Source organism: Pollachius pollachius (genome assembly GCF_949987615.1).
Source record: "Pollachius pollachius genome assembly, chromosome: 6".
Taxonomy (NCBI): Eukaryota; Metazoa; Chordata; class Actinopteri; order Gadiformes; family Gadidae; genus Pollachius; species Pollachius pollachius.
Genome location: NC_136939.1, coordinates 18,066,706 through 18,083,082, shown reverse-complemented (window position 1 = coordinate 18,083,082; position 16,377 = coordinate 18,066,706). Strand labels below are relative to the sequence as shown.

Here is a 16,377-nt window from a genome sequence, read left to right as displayed (position 1 = left end):
TTAATAGTAACTGTGCCAGCTATGCACATCTATGATCAGATACATTTTCCTTCCTAAAAATCGTTCTGCATTTTGATGCTGACACATTTCAAAACATTTGCCGGATATCATGTGCTGCTCCTCCACTCTACTAGAGAGCAGAAGCCTCCGTTAGGGTCCTCTCCAGGACTTAAACTACAACGGCAGTTTCTCATTGGTTCAAACCAGGCAAGGTGGGACCCTGTGTGTTCACCCGAGGGTCCGATGCCGAGGGCTCCAGGGCTCCGTTTATATGATACCGTCTGGAAGGCTGTGTTCAACACACAGGCCTCAATAACCAAATCTGATCAAAACATCAGATTCAGGTTCCATATATTGGTAAAATCCTTAGGACTCCACATGCTCTGTGCTTTTGAACAAGGCAATGTCTTTCTTTAGAAAACTTAACTGATAAGTTGGCCAAAACAAGGAGACATTGTATTTTCAGGAATGGGGAAATACAAACATTGATAATTTAAAGACCAAATATGGTAAGAAACACGGGTTTCAATTCCACGTTCAAATCACAAACAATGAGTAGCAACTAACAACTAAACATTGTTTAGTTATTTTATATATTTGTCTAATGTACAAAGAAATCGAACCCCTGGCAACAAATGCTAATGGAATTCTGGTCCCCAATGGTTGATATCTTGATGAGTTTAGTAACATCCACCACTTCAAACTAAACAGCATTTTAATCAAAGAAATTTCTAAGTGATTTTTAAGATCCAAACAGCTTTTGTTTCGCAAGCTGAGCTTCTGAAGTATTTAAAGCACAACCTAGCTGATCATACCCAAATAGAACACATGTCAACAACCCTTGCTTTTATTGTTTTAAAACATGAGACTGAATATAAGACTGAAGTCTACTCATTCATTACTCCATCAATAATACATTTCTACATTTGGGAGGAAAGACCACATGTGTTCAATTGCTTGGGCATGTCAACTGGCTGAGCCACTTGCATTTAAAGGAAAATGATTTCCACAGAGGATTTAATACCCAGCTGGATACAACAAGATGATTTAATACCCATACTAGACCAATTATCCACATCATCCTCATCCTCAAAAGTAAACTCAGAAGTTTGCTTATAGTGCCTTTCAGAGGGAATGGTACTGCATCCACTTCATCATAACTTGGTTTATCAAATCCTGAACGGATAGATATATTCTCATAATGAATGATCACAGCATATCATTGATTAGTCACAGAACATCTGCAATATGTCGTTTCATTAAATCACCATTTTAGGCCAACAGCAGAGGAGAGAAAATGTAAGACAGCTAAGACAAAGAAAAGGAGCAGGCGATGACGTGTTTTGATTTCCCTGGTTGTGCTCAGTCAGTTAACTCTCTGTAGATTAACAGGGGCGACTGGAACTTGGTTGGTCGGTGGTTAGTTTGTTCCTGGCCGGGATGTTACTTCAAGGGTGAGCCATTCATAGGAATCATAATTCTGGACTCCATGTGCTGGATGAGAGGAACTGAGGGAGGGGGACAGAAGGCTCTTAGGAACTCATCTCTGAGACACAACAACCACAACCACTAACTGAGGCTTACCTGTGTAGTAGACCACCTCATCCCAACCGTCATGCTGCCAGGCTGCATTCCTAGTGTCCTCTCTCGACTGAAGATCTTTGTAGGCTGAAATAGATGGAGAAATACAGTGACAGAAAGAACATTTAAAAAGGAATAGGTCGAATGACGGTATCAGTCACGAGTGCTGCACTGTTTTACAACACACATTCATTAAAATGATACCATGAGGATTAATCAAATCCATGTAGATTAAGAGACATCCCAAGACAATAGTGCCTGGGCTGTGGTTCTCAAGAGAGCCATGAGAACTCAGCTCACCCCATAGGTGGTGGACCATGTAGAGATCTCCAATCTGGGAGAAGAAGCCGCCCACTGCCTCGCTGTTCTGCTGGCGGAACTCTATGGCGCGGGCCCTGTGGACCACAGCGGTTAGTGCACATGCTAAGCATCTCCCACACATGAGAATTAAGGCCCAGAGATAATGTGAATGCGTCCACTTATTAATAACCCAATTTCTTTTCTGTCCAATCCAAATCAGCATGTTATCCCATTATTGCAGTTCCAATGATTCGGTCCATATTGTCATGCTTACTATCACCCTGTTCCATTTTATGATGTGATTATGGATCGTTTTCAGCACAAACCTCATTGTTTTATGAATTAAGTAAATATAATCAATTATATAGCCTGTTTTCCACTCATGCATGGATGGACGAGCAAGGAATACCGTGAAAGTGGCTTCTAACATCTGAAAAAATCAACAGTATCTCAGTGGTATTCTTCGATGGTTTTAAAACAAGGATTCATTCTAAAAAATCCATCAGGTCAACCCCAGTGTCAGGAAAGGTGATTTCTTACCAGTAGTTTCCCCACTCGATCATAGTACCTGGCTGAGAAAAAGAGCAGAGATGGAGCGCATTAGGTGGTGTTCACATAAAAAACCCCATCTTGCAGGGTTGGATTAGAAGCAAACAGCAACCAAATACAGATATGCTCAATCATAGAACTTCCAACAACTTAAAAATACCCTTTTATACAATTTCCACTACAGCTCTTAAAGAATACCACAGTACAGCATAAATCCATAAATCATTGCAACTGAAGCTAAAGAACAATCGGTCTGATTACAAGGGCTCACTGGAAAACTATGTTAACAGTATCACTACATTCATCTGAATACTTGTTCTTAAGGAGATGAAGGCACAGCCACAAGAGGCAGCCCAGGCATTAAGGCCATGCAGGCAGGGTGGGTTTACCCTGAGCTGGTATGAACGCAGCTCGTAGATGTTAGGGCCGGGCCGGGCCACCGGCTCGTTCCAGAAGCTGAACTCCAGGAGCAGCTGGTTCCTGCGGGACAGCAGCATCTTCCCTCTCTCCTTCCTGTAATCCACAAACTCCTGCATCCAGCAGGGCCCCGGCCACACACCACAGCACCCAGAGGACATACGTTCAGATCCAGAGACCCACCCGGAATAGACAGTCCAAAACTACTTTTGGAGCGGCGATATCATTTGTACTAATCTTAGCGGGTGGTATTGAATATACAAGTAGTAGGATATGATTAACGTTACAGGTTAAAACGATCAGATTCAGAAGATAACCAACCCATGCTGTAATCCATACTTCCGTCACATCGAAATTATGGTGTAATGCACTCCAGAATATAGTTTTTTCCATCAATCACTGGCACTATCAAACAAAAGCTTGACATGGACAGTTAACCGTACAGCGAGTGGGATCATACCTGATTCTGCCGCAGTTTGTTCATGACCTCCGTGAGGGCCGGGTACCCCCCGCGGTATCTCCAAAGGTGGACTAGGATCCAGAGAAGGAACCACAGAGCTTGTTTGTTTGTTCTTCTTTAACAATATTCAGTCATGCTATTCCTATTGGTCGGCCAATGGATCTGCTGAGTGTGTGCTCGTGCTGATTCAAGGTGGCAGAGGACTGCGGTGAACCCTTCTCACCTGCCTGGTCCTGCTCGCCATACCAGGTGTTCCAGGTGCCCACCAGCTCACAGGGGTAGTGGGGGTCAGCGTGGACGGAGGGAAGGACATCCTCACTGAAGACGCACACACACAAACCCCAAACAAACACACTAATTCAGTGAGGAGAGAAATTGCACACAACATCAAGATAGAAACGAAAAGGGTCCCTTCCAAGCCTGCTTCACTTCGTGATTTAATTCTGCAGTTGTCCAAACAGGAACCTCAGCAGTGGTTGTCATTACAACAGTTTTACACAGCTGAACATAACTATGGGGGTCTTACCAAAGCTTGTTGTAAGCATCAAGGCACTCAGGCTTGACATTGTGAACTGCAAAAGAAGGACTTGAGTTACGCAAACGCAGCATGCAGCAGACTCTTCGGACTGTTCTAGAGCAAACGTCTTTTACTAATCCAGTACAATCCTGTGGCATGGAACTTAATAAAAACCACGGCCAGACTGTCCCATTTTGATGATTAATAGTAACTTATGTTGTGTCTTTTTTTGTCTATTATTGTTTATTGTCCATTGTGCTTCCTGCGAAATAGGGACTAGTATCTTAGTTTGACACTAGTCAAAACACAATGTTTAGGGTTTGTGCCAACCATCCCAGCCTAGTATTTTTAGCATTCAAAACTAAAAGCAAGCCAAAACCCACAATTTAGCAAAGGGTAAAGTTTGGAATGGTTAATTCCTTAGTCTGCTGCTGATATGTCATGCCTGGAGGACTATTGCCAAAACTACATTCTCATAATATCAGCCAAACGCTTCAGTCAAGATAAAAGATATGATGCACAAGATGAATATAATATTTTTTCAGATAAGATGGATCAGTCGTTCCTGGACGTACAGAGAGGGTTTAATTATCAGAAGAGCTTGGTGATCGTCCGTGATGTGCCAGACACAGGTAGCACATATACTAAGTACGGAATGAAGGACTCAAGTAATACATACACTGAATTTTGTAGAGGTTACTTTCTTCCTTCTTGGCCAGCAGATGAGAGTGAGCGTCTTTTCTGGGATCCACTTTTCTGACAAACAAAGACTTGAACCAGCTGTCTTCACCCGGTCTGTTATTGGAGGCAGAGAGGCTCCTATATTGCAAGGCACCCAAGGGAGAAATAAAAGGAAAACATGCATCTAAACGGCAATGCAGAGTAACATGTCTCCATCTAAACATTGGCAAAATGTGGCAAAAAAAAAAGGGATATTGGGATATATCCAAAAAGAAATGCTCTTCTAAAACAAATGCTAAATATTTCAAGGATTACTTTAAACTAATCTTTGAAAGATTTACAGATTATAATTGTTGTTCCCCTGTACTGGTAGAGAGTATTACCACATTCTTCTTCTGCATAAAACATGAGCCTCACATGTTTGAATCTCTACAGGAGGTTCAAACTGAAGACAGACGTTCACCATTTAAATTGCTGATATAATGAAGCAGATGAATACCAGAAACTACGGGTTGGATAGCTTAATAGATTGATAGCTGCCAGTGTTACATCCAGATAGCATCATAGAGTATGCAACGATCATGAGTATGTCAAATACAATACCGCAATAGTGAAACATTTCAAAGTGCACATGGTTGCGCCCACAAAGTAAACATACGATCATTTTTTAGATGGTGACCTTGAGGTGAATTCAATGAGCGACTCACAGGTAACATCTGCTTTAATGCGGGGCTGTAAGGTCAACGTGTAGGACACACACGTCGACGAGTTTAAACTTCAGGAGGACTCAACCAGAATAACCTGCAGAAGAGGCTGGTGAGAAGTTCACCATCAACACCTCGCTACTCCTGGAACAATGCTAACGCTGAATAGGGAAATCAATGCAAATGGACACGGATAACCGCTAGCAGTCTGGGACACCCAGCGGCATGTTCTCTGAGCAACATATCTAACCTGATGACCATGGAGGCATGTCGGATTACTGGCCTCACACTCGTCTTTTTCAGGCCGTTGCCCGCACGTTGAAGAGCTCGGGTCGCCATCTTCCTGTTTTGCTGTAGCGAGGAAAACCTCTCATGTTGATCATCAGCTGACTGCTAATCCTGCCCCTCCCGTGGCTCTAGCGTGTTGTTCTGCAGGTCAACTGCATGTCATTACGAAGCAGTTAGGGCTGTTTATTCTTCATACCCGGAATACATATATATATAATCATATATAAAATAAATATAAACATATTATATATATGTACATATGAATACATATACATCTATGCATATATAGATCTATAAATACATATATATACATATACAATTGTGCATATATATATACACAAACATATATATATGTATATATACATATATATATATAAATACATATATACATATATATATATATATATATATATATATATACATATATAAACAGTATCTCACAAAAGTGAATACACCCCTAACATTTTTGTAAAGAGGTTTTCTGGAACTCGAATACTATGTTTACTTGTTGGGAAAACACCATCATTTATAATAATATCCTAAAACAGAAAGTGGAGGATCCCAGGTCTCTAACATCCATCAGCTCAATGATGTCAAGTACGAGTGGATGAGGATTCCAGTGGCAACCTGTGAGGCTCTGGTGAACTCCATGCCAAGAGGGTTAAGGCAGGGCTGGAAAAATAATGGTGGCCACACAACATATTAACACTTCGGGCCAAATGTGGACATTTTCACTTAGGGGAGTACTCACTTTTGGTGCCAGCAGTTTAGACTGCTGTGTGTTGAGTTATTTTGAGGGGACAGTACATTTACACAGTTATACAAGCTGTACACTGACTACTTTACATTGTGTAAAAATGTCATTTCTTCAGTGTTGTACCATGAATAGATTTAATAAAATATTTACAAAAATGTGAGGGGTGTACTCACATTTGTGAGATACTGTATATACATACGTGTGTATATGTACATCTTGTTTTCTGTTAATATTTTCACTTCCACTTTGCCTCCATCCAAAGCCATAGAAGGAAATATCATATTACTTATTTACTGAGCGATGAGGTTCAGATTTAAGAGGACAGATCCATTACAATCAATATGAATAGTTCCCTTCAGGGCTAAACAATAATAAATAAAAAGCAACTGTTTTGAACATTGTAAACATCCCAATCCACTGTTAAATTCTGCAGAGGGCTGATGGTCTGCATTCAGACACAAGTAATAAATGATCAGGATTGTAGAAGAGAAAAAGTGCCAAGAATGGATCTGGAAATTGTTGATAAAACATCATTCCAGTAATATGACAAGATAAGTCTTTATCTTTAAACAGACAACAAAACAAACAGACCTCTGCTGGCTTACATTTTAATGAACCACACATCATGCTGGACAAACATAAACATTATTGGATTAAATAAAAAATATGAGTGAAATTCAGCTCAAGGTGTTCGTGGCTCCAGGGATGAGGCTGTACTGGATGAGGCAGAAGGATCCACTGCTGGTATTTGATCTGATAATGACATCTTCTTATCCAGGTCGTCTGCTAGGTCAGCAAAAGGCTCCAGAAACTGAGTTCCTTCGACTTTCAGTCCAGTAAATGGGTCAAGAACCCTGCCTACTTTATAAACAATCTCGACCAGTTCATGTTTCACATGTTTGGACCGTGGTTCCGGTAAGGCCTTGAGAAGAACAACATCTCCCATGGTGCATTGCTGTAATGCATCATGAGCAAAGTAGGTCTTCCTCTTGTTGTAGTACTATGGGGAAAAAGTTTGATTTAGTTATATGAAAAACATAGTGATGTTTACTTTACGATTAACACTACTATATTCAGATTCTACAACCCCAATTATTGGTTACATACACTATAGCACACACTATGAAAATAAACAATAGCACCAACTGGACTCAGACCACTTCAATGTTAAAACATGAGAAACAGAGCTGTGTGCTGTGGTCGACTTGAGGAGCTAGGGAGCCAGCACCAGTCTGGTTGTTAAAGTATGAGAAACAGAGCTGTGTGATTACCTTGAGGAGGTAGGGGTCCAGCACCAGTCTGGTTACTCGGACCTTGGCCGTCTTCAGCATCTTGGTCCCGATCACTCTGCCGATGATCCACTTGGCATGGACTGATGCCTGCTTGGCCGACATTGTGGATATACCTAAAGATCACAGTAGAAAAACAAACAACACACTTTAACTTATATCAAATGCAACCAATCCTGCTCTGCAGCGAACGTTAGCAAGCTGATGTCGTTGTCCCTTGAGCTATAAACATGAACAATGACGTTGATCAGCAAAGACTAATTTATTCCATGATTTTGTCAAATGGTCGACTAAATATCATCTCACCTCTCAATACTATGTTAATGTATATAATACAGAAGGTCACACTTCAATACGAATCCTCCATGCTTTTTTCTCTTGGCTTATTTTGATGACGTAGGTACGGCTAGGGAACAGGGACACATATTACTACTAAAAGAAATATCCCAGTTTTATGTTTAAATAACGTAAAATACCGTTTAAACATAGAAAATGTGGCTATCATCGTATAGACACAATATATATACAATTAATAACTGTCAAGCAAAAAAAAATGTAAATAGCTCTCTGCAACTACCAGTCTCTCCGCCAGGGGTCAGTATTTCACTTAAATAAACTAGGGGTACCAAAAGTGGTCATTCTTGAAGAATATACACTGCATACCGTTTACATAAATGCAAAGCTTTGTTCTTATTATTATTCCCATAGGTTGTACAATTATTTTTTTCAAAGCATCTATCAGATACTACTGCAATCTATATTCATCACTTGGCCATTATGCATAGTATAACCTATATATAATGCATTTGGCCTCAAAGCATGACAATTACAGCAGTATTCCACACTTTTATGGGTCATAGCGGCTGCAGCCTTTCAACATGTAAGATACAGCCTATTACACATGAGAATGGTACGTCAAATGGAAACACATATATACATGATTCTATACATAAACCTCAGCGTTTGAGGGGCGCTGAGTGGGGACTTGGCCGTGGACCAGCAGGAGCGTGGTCCTAATCAGAGCCATGTCATGGTCCGGTGGTTAGGTACGTCTGCCTCCCTCTGGGTTCCCATTTAAGGCAGTGCAATAGGGGGAACTCATGACATAATCACAGCATGGAGCATAGCACCCTTCATTAGATACTCTCATACCGGCAAACCCCATGTGGCTCAGCCTTCACTAAACTACACTACCGCTTAATTTCTTTTAAATCGTTCTTTCAAACAATCTTTAACCATAGCAACGATGGCTCATATTAAATATGTTCTCAAGGGTATGAGGTTGGACTTTGGTTTGATGCATTGTGGCAGAGACGCACTAGAGGATTTTAATTGCAACGTCGGTGCCTTAACAAGCCTGTGAATACGCTCACAGACCCAAACCACTTGATATATTTACACAATGATAACCAGGGACACATCCTCTGGTGCATGGAGCTGAACTGTTTGTATTGTATTATATGGGTTGCTTACATTAGAGTTATCAGCTCTGAATTCTATTCATGGTTTGGGTGACATAGCCCAGGCAGGGAGATTACACAGCCCTGTTGTGATAACACATATATACTTTTATGATGACATAATGAACACCACAGGAAATTCATTATGGCTGTTCCCAGATTTAAAGGATAATATGCCGTTGGCATACATTCTGTGTTTTGGAACTAGCCTGATGTGTTTTCTTTGAACTATTTGATTGCAGACATCCTCTGCACCCTATATCTTCCTCTGCATCCTATATCGTCCCCTGCCCCCTGTATCTTGGCCGTGAAGCCATTACGTAAAATGTCAGTAGAAAAACCAAAAGTTGTTTGAAAGGACCATCTGCAATTGAGTTTTTGTAGTAAAGAGGCATTATACACATTGAAAGAGTATCAGTGAAGTTAAATGTAGCCTAGTTATCATTTACACATCATGAATAAAGATTTGAGCTATCTTAAACTTAAAAGGTGCACTAAATGCTCTGTAATTCAAAGCGCGTGGTAGATGAACACCCTTCACTGTGACCAGGCATCTGTTGGGCTTTATTTCTGTGTGGGCAGATTACCCTGGTGGGATACTATGCATGCACTTCCAGTGAACTTAAACGATTGTATAGAACATTAATAAAAGCAGCTGGCCTGGGACTAGTAATCCTGAATAATCCTAAACAGACAACAGAGAAACCACCCTGCCCTGGCTTTGTGATCTCTCCTTCAGTTGCCTATTAACTGAACATTACGTTACTGAAATAGATTCTAATGAGTAATGTAATGACATCCAGGCTAGTGGCTTTTCGGTCGAGTTGCTTACAAGACTGCGGTGTTTTCTAGTGGTCATACCTCCATTCTTTTAGATGTAGTCTACCTTCAAGAGGTCAATGGTTCATCATGAAGGATCAGTAGGCTTTCAGAATCTCTGTCTTCACCCAGTAATATCTCTCTCACCCACACACACACAAACACACACACACACACACACACACACACACACACACACACACACACACACACACACACACACACGTATAAGCAGACACACACACAAACACACCCACACACATAAGCTCACACACAAACATACACACAAACACACACACACAGGCACACACACGCCAACACCTAAGCACACACAAACAAACAAGCACACACTCACATACACACACATACAAACACAAACACACACACATATACACAAACCCACATAAGCCCGCACACACACACACACACACACACACATATACATTAGCATGCACACACACACAGACATGCGCACATACACACACACACGCACACACACACACACGCTCAGACACACACACACACACACACACACACACACACACACACACACACACACACACACACATGCATATAAACACACACACACAGATGCTGTTGAAGCTGACCAGAGAGAGAGTCTAAAAGTCCCAGAGTTAAAGAATCATGCACACAGGTGTGAGTGATCAGGTTTTTGGGTAGTTGTTAATATAATGTATAATGTAGTTCATCAAGTCAAATGTGTTTGTGTATCTGCTGTTTCACAAACCATTGGTGAACAGTTCTGTATATTAGAACATGGTAACATGAAACCTACTCTATCAGAAATAAAATTAAAATATAAATGAAGACACATTTAAAGAGAAGAGCATCCACAAACACAGTCATTAAGACGTTCATGTTAACACTGAAAAAGGCTTCTTCAGGTTTTACTACTCAGCGGTGACAACGCCACCCTTCCAATTATCTTACGCTGTCCTACCCTGAAGACCAGTACACAGAGGGGGTCTGGACTACACTGTCCTACCCTGAAGACCAGTACACACAGGGGGTCTGGACTACACTGTCCTACCCTGAAGACCAGTACACACAGGGGGTCTGGACTACACTGTCCTACCCTGAAGACCAGTAAACACAGGGGGTCTGGACTACAGTGTCCTGCCCTGAAGACCAGTACACACAGGGGGTCTGGACTACAGTGTCCTACCCTGAAGACCAGTAAACACAGGGGGTCTGGACTACAGTGTCCTGCCCTGAAGACCAGTACACACAGGGGGTCTGGACTAGGGGGGGCTTCATAAATCATGTTGGCTTACATCATAAGGAACTTGTCAAGACCCCATGCGGACAGATTTCAAGTCTCTCTCTCTCTTTCTACTCACAGCTCTCTCTTTCTCTCTCTACCTCTCTCTCTCTACTCTCCCTCACTCTCTGCTCTCTCTCTCTCTCACTCTCGCTAAGACTGCTATCTGATGCAACACGTTACAAGCTGGCTTTGTCCATATGCCACATTTTTATAAATGACAGAATCCATTGGGTTTATATTAAGAACAAGTATTTGCAATTAGTTACGTTCCATTTTGGATTAGGGTGAACATTATAAAAACATTGTTCAATTCATTCTTCATAGTGACACCTAATTTAATCCCAATTCTATATGCTCATATAAATTAATGGAGAAGGCCTGACCCTCTCCCTCCTGGTAGTTTTCGCTCTCCCCCTCAAACTCTGCCCCTCCCTCTCGCTCCTTCTTGGCCTCTCTCTCTTTTATTCTCTCTCTCTCTCTCTCTCTCTCTCTCTCTCTCTCTCTCTCTTTGTCATAATCCTTCCCTCTCATTACATCAATGATAAACGTTCTTCACAGATAGTGTAAGAAGTGTAATACTGCTATTTCAAGACACACGCTGGCTGAACACCGACTTGTGTCTTTAAAACACAAGGCCCGCAGCACAGGAAGGTCTGCCTCCTCAGACCTTTGGATTCTACCTGCCAACCTCCTAGCCTCCTTGTGGCCAGAGCCCCTCCTTCAGACAGTTCATCCAGCCCTCTCTCCCAGCGCGCTGCTGGTGTGCGGGGCGTGGCAGGTGATCAGGAAGCAGACCCTATTGGAGGCAGTGAACCCAAAGCATGCTGGCCGTGTGCTTCAGCAGAACGTGCCTGCTCTGAGGGGGCATGCGGCCACAGGCAACCATGAGGTGGTCTCAGCTGGTCTGATGTGCTGTAGACTTAAGATCCACTGGGGGGGCCGCAGCCTGCCCATCAGGATGACCTCATCCTCCTGGCCTCAGCTGCCAGCTCCTCTGGAACCAGGTGTGTGTGTGTGTGTGTGGTGTGTGTGTGTGTGTGTGTGTGTGTGTGTGTGTGTGTGTGTGTGTGTGTGTGTGTGTGTGTGTGTGTGTGTCTCTGTGTGTGTGTGTGTAGGTTGTTGTGCTGTAACACAAGAAGGGCATTATCCCCAGGTGCCTCTTTTTGTTTCATAGCAGCGTGTGTGTGTGTGTGTGTGTGTGTGTGTCTGATAGGTCATCAGGGGGTCATCAGGGGTCATCAGGGGGTCAGCCTGCCCTAACCATGTTGTGACCCCACTGCAGGGTGTGCTGGAGGCTGGGCGCCGCTCCCTTCAGCCCTGAGACACGGCGGCTCTATGCTCACATGCTGTCTGCCGTGGGCGTGGTCCTCAGCCCCTCTGGCCCCCTGGGGAACTCACCGAGGGGACATCACAGACATTAAACATGTTCGATATCTAGGATCCAACCTCCTGTAGTGATGGGGGGGGAACTGATTGTCGTGTGGGATAGCTAATAGGGAGCCACGCTGACTTTGCGAAATACCCAGCATTCATAAAGTTATCACAGAAGCCATGGTGGCTCAAGAAAATGTGTTTGAAAGCATTTTTTGGACAATAATTAGTAAAAATGCAATAACACTAATACTTTATTTATTTAATGGTGACCTAATCTTTCCTGGCTTAGCCACAGTTTATTTTCTGACACACACACACAAAGACACCCAGGCAGACCCACACACACACACACATACATACACACACACACACACACACACACACACACACACACACACACACACACACACACACAGACACATGCAAACACACACGCACACACACAAAAATCCCCAGCAAGGGCTGGAGTCTACTGTGAGTGGCTCACTGGAGGTCAGAGAAGAGGACATAGTAGGAGATCCCCTGACACCAGCCATGAAAACATCATCGTCATCCTCCTCCTCCTCGCCCTTATCTTCATAATCATCATCATCATCATCCAGCCATTTTAACGGTAAGACAGTTCATGGACCATGAAGCCATATATCTGTCAGGTAAGGACAGAACCACTAAGAAAGTGTTGGAAGGGTGAGAGAGTGGGGGAGAGTGAGAGGAGACACAATAACTATTTTGTATTGTGGATGGTGATGATGAATCTTCAGTGAGTAAAAAACAAAAGCTGTATTTTTTGGTTCTCTGGACTGTCATACACACAAATAAATTGGTTTTACTTATCAATACACTAGAGACAATATGGCCCACTCAGCAATAACTAATAACTACTACTAATAATAATAATGATCAATCATGGTTGCCCTGATTGTTGTAAGAGAAAAATCCTATTGTCATTGGCAACAATGCTGCATCGCTCTGTACTTGGCCTTCAAGCTTGTTTGTGCTTCTTTTGGGGAGAGCTGTGAGGCGTTTTCCATTTTACAGGGAACCTAACACAGAAACAGATACCTCTAGCAAAACACATAATGAAAGAGTGTGATAAAGCACAGACCCAACATCCTGCCCTCAAGTTGTTGTAGGTCAGGTCTGTGAGTTGAAAAGATAGTGAGCGGAAGAAATGAGACTGATACTAAACAACAAAAATGTCACTCCCTCTGTGCTCACTCCCTCTGGGCTCACTCCCTCTGGGCTCACTCCCTCTGGGCTCACTCCCTCTGTGCTCACTCCCTCTCAGCTCACTCCCTCTGTGCTCACTCCCTCTGTGCTCACTCCCTCTGTGCTCACTCTCTCTGTGCGCACTCCCTCTGGGCTCACTCCCTCTGGACTCACTCCCTCTGTGCTCACTCCCTCTGTGCTCACTCCCTCTCAGCTCACTCCCTCTGTGCTCACTCCCTCTGTGCTCACTCCCTCTGGGCTCACTCCCTCTGTGCTCACTCCCTCTCAGCTCACTCCCTCTCAGCTCACTCCCTCTGTGCTCACTCCCTCTGTGCTCACTCCCTCTCAGCTCACTCCCTTTGTGCTCACTCCCTCTCAGCTCACTCCCTCTCAGCTCACTCCCTCTGTGCTCACTCCCTTTCTATGTTTCTCCACGGTGGTGAAGAGGTGCACTCCATGCACCTTATTTGACAGGCTATATGGGTTCAAGCTCCTGGGTCGGATTGACCCCGTCCAAGATGTACTATGGCTCATCAGAGACAGGTGCAGCCAACCCAAGGCAGATGTTCTCACACAGCAATTTATTCACTAATAGCTGACGGATAGTTTTACCATTCGTACACTCATATAAAAGTTACACTCATATAAAAGCTCTTAAATTGTACCAACTTCCCCTTAAATTGATCAGCAGAATACCATGCGTGCCTCTGGTAGGGCCTGGGATGGTGTTGTTCTCATTAGACACTATAGTCTTTCAGTTTATATACATACAATATATACATTCACAAGCAAATCAGTAAGAATATGGGTATTTTGTTAATAAAATCTTACAAAGCTATATTTGTATTTCCATACTCTCAATAAAAAAATGATATTTCATATTCCATATTTCATCATCGCAACACACGTAAACAGGTATTTGAATATTTAAATTCATATGCTTCCAAATCCATGGTAAATATGGCACATAATAACATATAACTATTACCCCCCCCCCATACACCCACACACACACACACACACACACACACACACACACACACACACACACACACACACACACACACACACACACACACACACACACACACACATATCTCTGCCCCCAAGAATTCCCCATGTTCATAGTTTTAGCATTTACATCACAGTTTTAGTTGCCAAAGTGTCTTAACTCAGTATTTATGTCCTGGCGTCTGGCATGTTTCTATTTATGGTCAGAGAGAACGAGTGCACTGCAGGTATGCACTGTTGGGCTGATCAGCCTGCTGCCAGACTGCTGACTGACAGACCAGCACTGCTCCAATATGCCCCCCTCCTCTCTCATTGTGCTCTCTCTCAGTTATCTGTCCCCCCCACCACCCCCAACACACACACGCACACACACACACACACACACAAAAACACAAACACATTCCTCAATCTTTCATGATTACATTCTCCTTTTGTGTCTCGCCTGTGATTCATGAATTTGGTATGTTGGCTGACACACACACAGGCATGAAAGCGCACACACACACACACACACACACACACACACACACACACACACACACACACACACACATACACTTGCACACAAGCACAAAACCTGTGTGCATGCACACAGAGACACACACCCCAGTTGTAATGATTTGTGTACTGTAGGTATAGATTTAAGTTGAAAGTGTTCAAATGTCAGGCTTTTCTTTTTCTATAAATAGTGTCTGAAAGAGGGATTGTATTTGTTCAACCTTTATGGGTGAACAAAGTGGGACTTGAGTGGATCCAAGTCCGAGATGTCCTTTACCTTTTAGATGGCTTGTTAAGAAGGATCATAACCTTTAGACAACCTCCTCCCCGCCAAAAATGTCTGACAGCAACTGGAAATGAAGTCTGTCTGAAGGCCAAACAGAACCTATAAAAACACACTGAAATTTCAAGAGGGGAGTTATTCATCATTCATTTGATATGCTAACTATTGTTTTATTGTTGCCCGTTCCTCGAAACGAATAACATGTTCTCACAGCGGTTAAGAATAGAAAAAAGAGCAGGCCAATGAAAAGTCAGTGGTATCCTGATGCAGCCCATGCCTGATAACGATGCAAACTCTCTCTATGTGTGTTACACTAGCACCCGGGTTGACCCAAGTCTTGATGTGACTGTGTAGCATCAGCCTCCGCCGGACCTCAGCCCGGACCACCAGCCCACTCTGGGGCGGGACTGTTGACTGATGGTGGAGTGGTGGAGACTGAAGTCAGCCGGCCTCAGCCTGCCACACAAATGGTTCATAAAGAGGGTCTGAGCTATGGGCCCTCCCAAGGTTTCCCCCTGGGCTCCTGAGAGTTCCTCTTCAACCTGTTGAGAAATGGATTAGGCTAAATGGGGGCTGTCACATCCCATTTGAATGGTAACTTGTGAAGCCCTGGGGATTGATCTGCAACCCTCTGTACCTCAAAAGCCTCCCCCCCTCATAATGACCGGCGCTCTGGGGTCACAGCCCGCCGTCTCACTGAACTTTGGGTTCACAAAGGACCAATGTGCTTTTCATTAAGTCCTATTCACTTTTTGAGTGATGCAATTGGTCACATGTGGCAATGTAGGGTAGCATAGTGTAGTCTTATGTCTCATTTAGCGATGTTATGTAACAGCAGGATGAAAGACAATTCAATATAATGTGGCGTTGTGTAAAGTATGCAAAACAATTTAGG

The 16,377-nt window shown here is 43.1% G+C and overlaps 2 protein-coding genes across 2 annotated transcripts; both read right to left on the bottom strand.

The window, feature by feature from the left end:
- Positions 1-829: 829 nt before the first annotated feature.
- Positions 830-5,581, bottom strand: LOC307076514 (protein NipSnap homolog 2-like). Its single transcript, XM_079737546.1, has 10 exons — positions 5,460-5,581; positions 4,504-4,643; positions 3,834-3,879; positions 3,531-3,625; positions 3,308-3,378; positions 2,820-2,960; positions 2,422-2,453; positions 1,882-1,976; positions 1,585-1,668; positions 830-1,508 (listed from the first exon to the last, which is right to left on the bottom strand). Exons 1-10 carry the CDS (start codon positions 5,546-5,548, stop codon positions 1,444-1,446), a joined length of 858 nt encoding a protein of 285 aa, XP_079593672.1. The 5' UTR covers positions 5,549-5,581; the 3' UTR covers positions 830-1,443.
- Positions 5,582-6,848: 1,267 nt separating this feature from the next.
- Positions 6,849-7,932, bottom strand: mrps17 (mitochondrial ribosomal protein S17). The gene is made up of 3 exons (XM_079738818.1): positions 7,850-7,932; positions 7,526-7,659; positions 6,849-7,254 (listed from the first exon to the last, which is right to left on the bottom strand). Exons 2-3 carry the CDS (start codon positions 7,646-7,648, stop codon positions 6,937-6,939), a joined length of 441 nt encoding a protein of 146 aa, XP_079594944.1. The 5' UTR covers positions 7,649-7,659; positions 7,850-7,932; the 3' UTR covers positions 6,849-6,936.
- Positions 7,933-16,377: the final 8,445 nt, after the last annotated feature.

Bases quoted from the DNA above. Each gene is read 5' to 3' on its own strand.
- mrps17 (XM_079738818.1), bottom strand. From the start codon at position 7,648: ATGTCGGCCAAGCAGGCATCAGTCCATGCCAAGTGGATCATCGGCAGA. The intron at 7,255-7,525 runs GTAATCACACAG...TTTTCCCCATAG, and splicing joins TGGACCCCTACCTCCTCAAG to TACTACAACAAGAGGAAGAC.
- LOC307076514 (XM_079737546.1), bottom strand. From the start codon at position 5,548: ATGGCGACCCGAGCTCTTCAACGTGCGGGCAACGGCCTGAAAAAGACG. The intron at 2,454-2,819 runs GTAAACCCACCC...TCTTTTTCTCAG, and splicing joins TGCGTTCATACCAGCTCAGG to CCAGGTACTATGATCGAGTG. The intron at 1,509-1,584 runs GTAAGCCTCAGT...CCCCTCCCTCAG, and splicing joins TGAGGTGGTCTACTACACAG to TTCCTCTCATCCAGCACATG.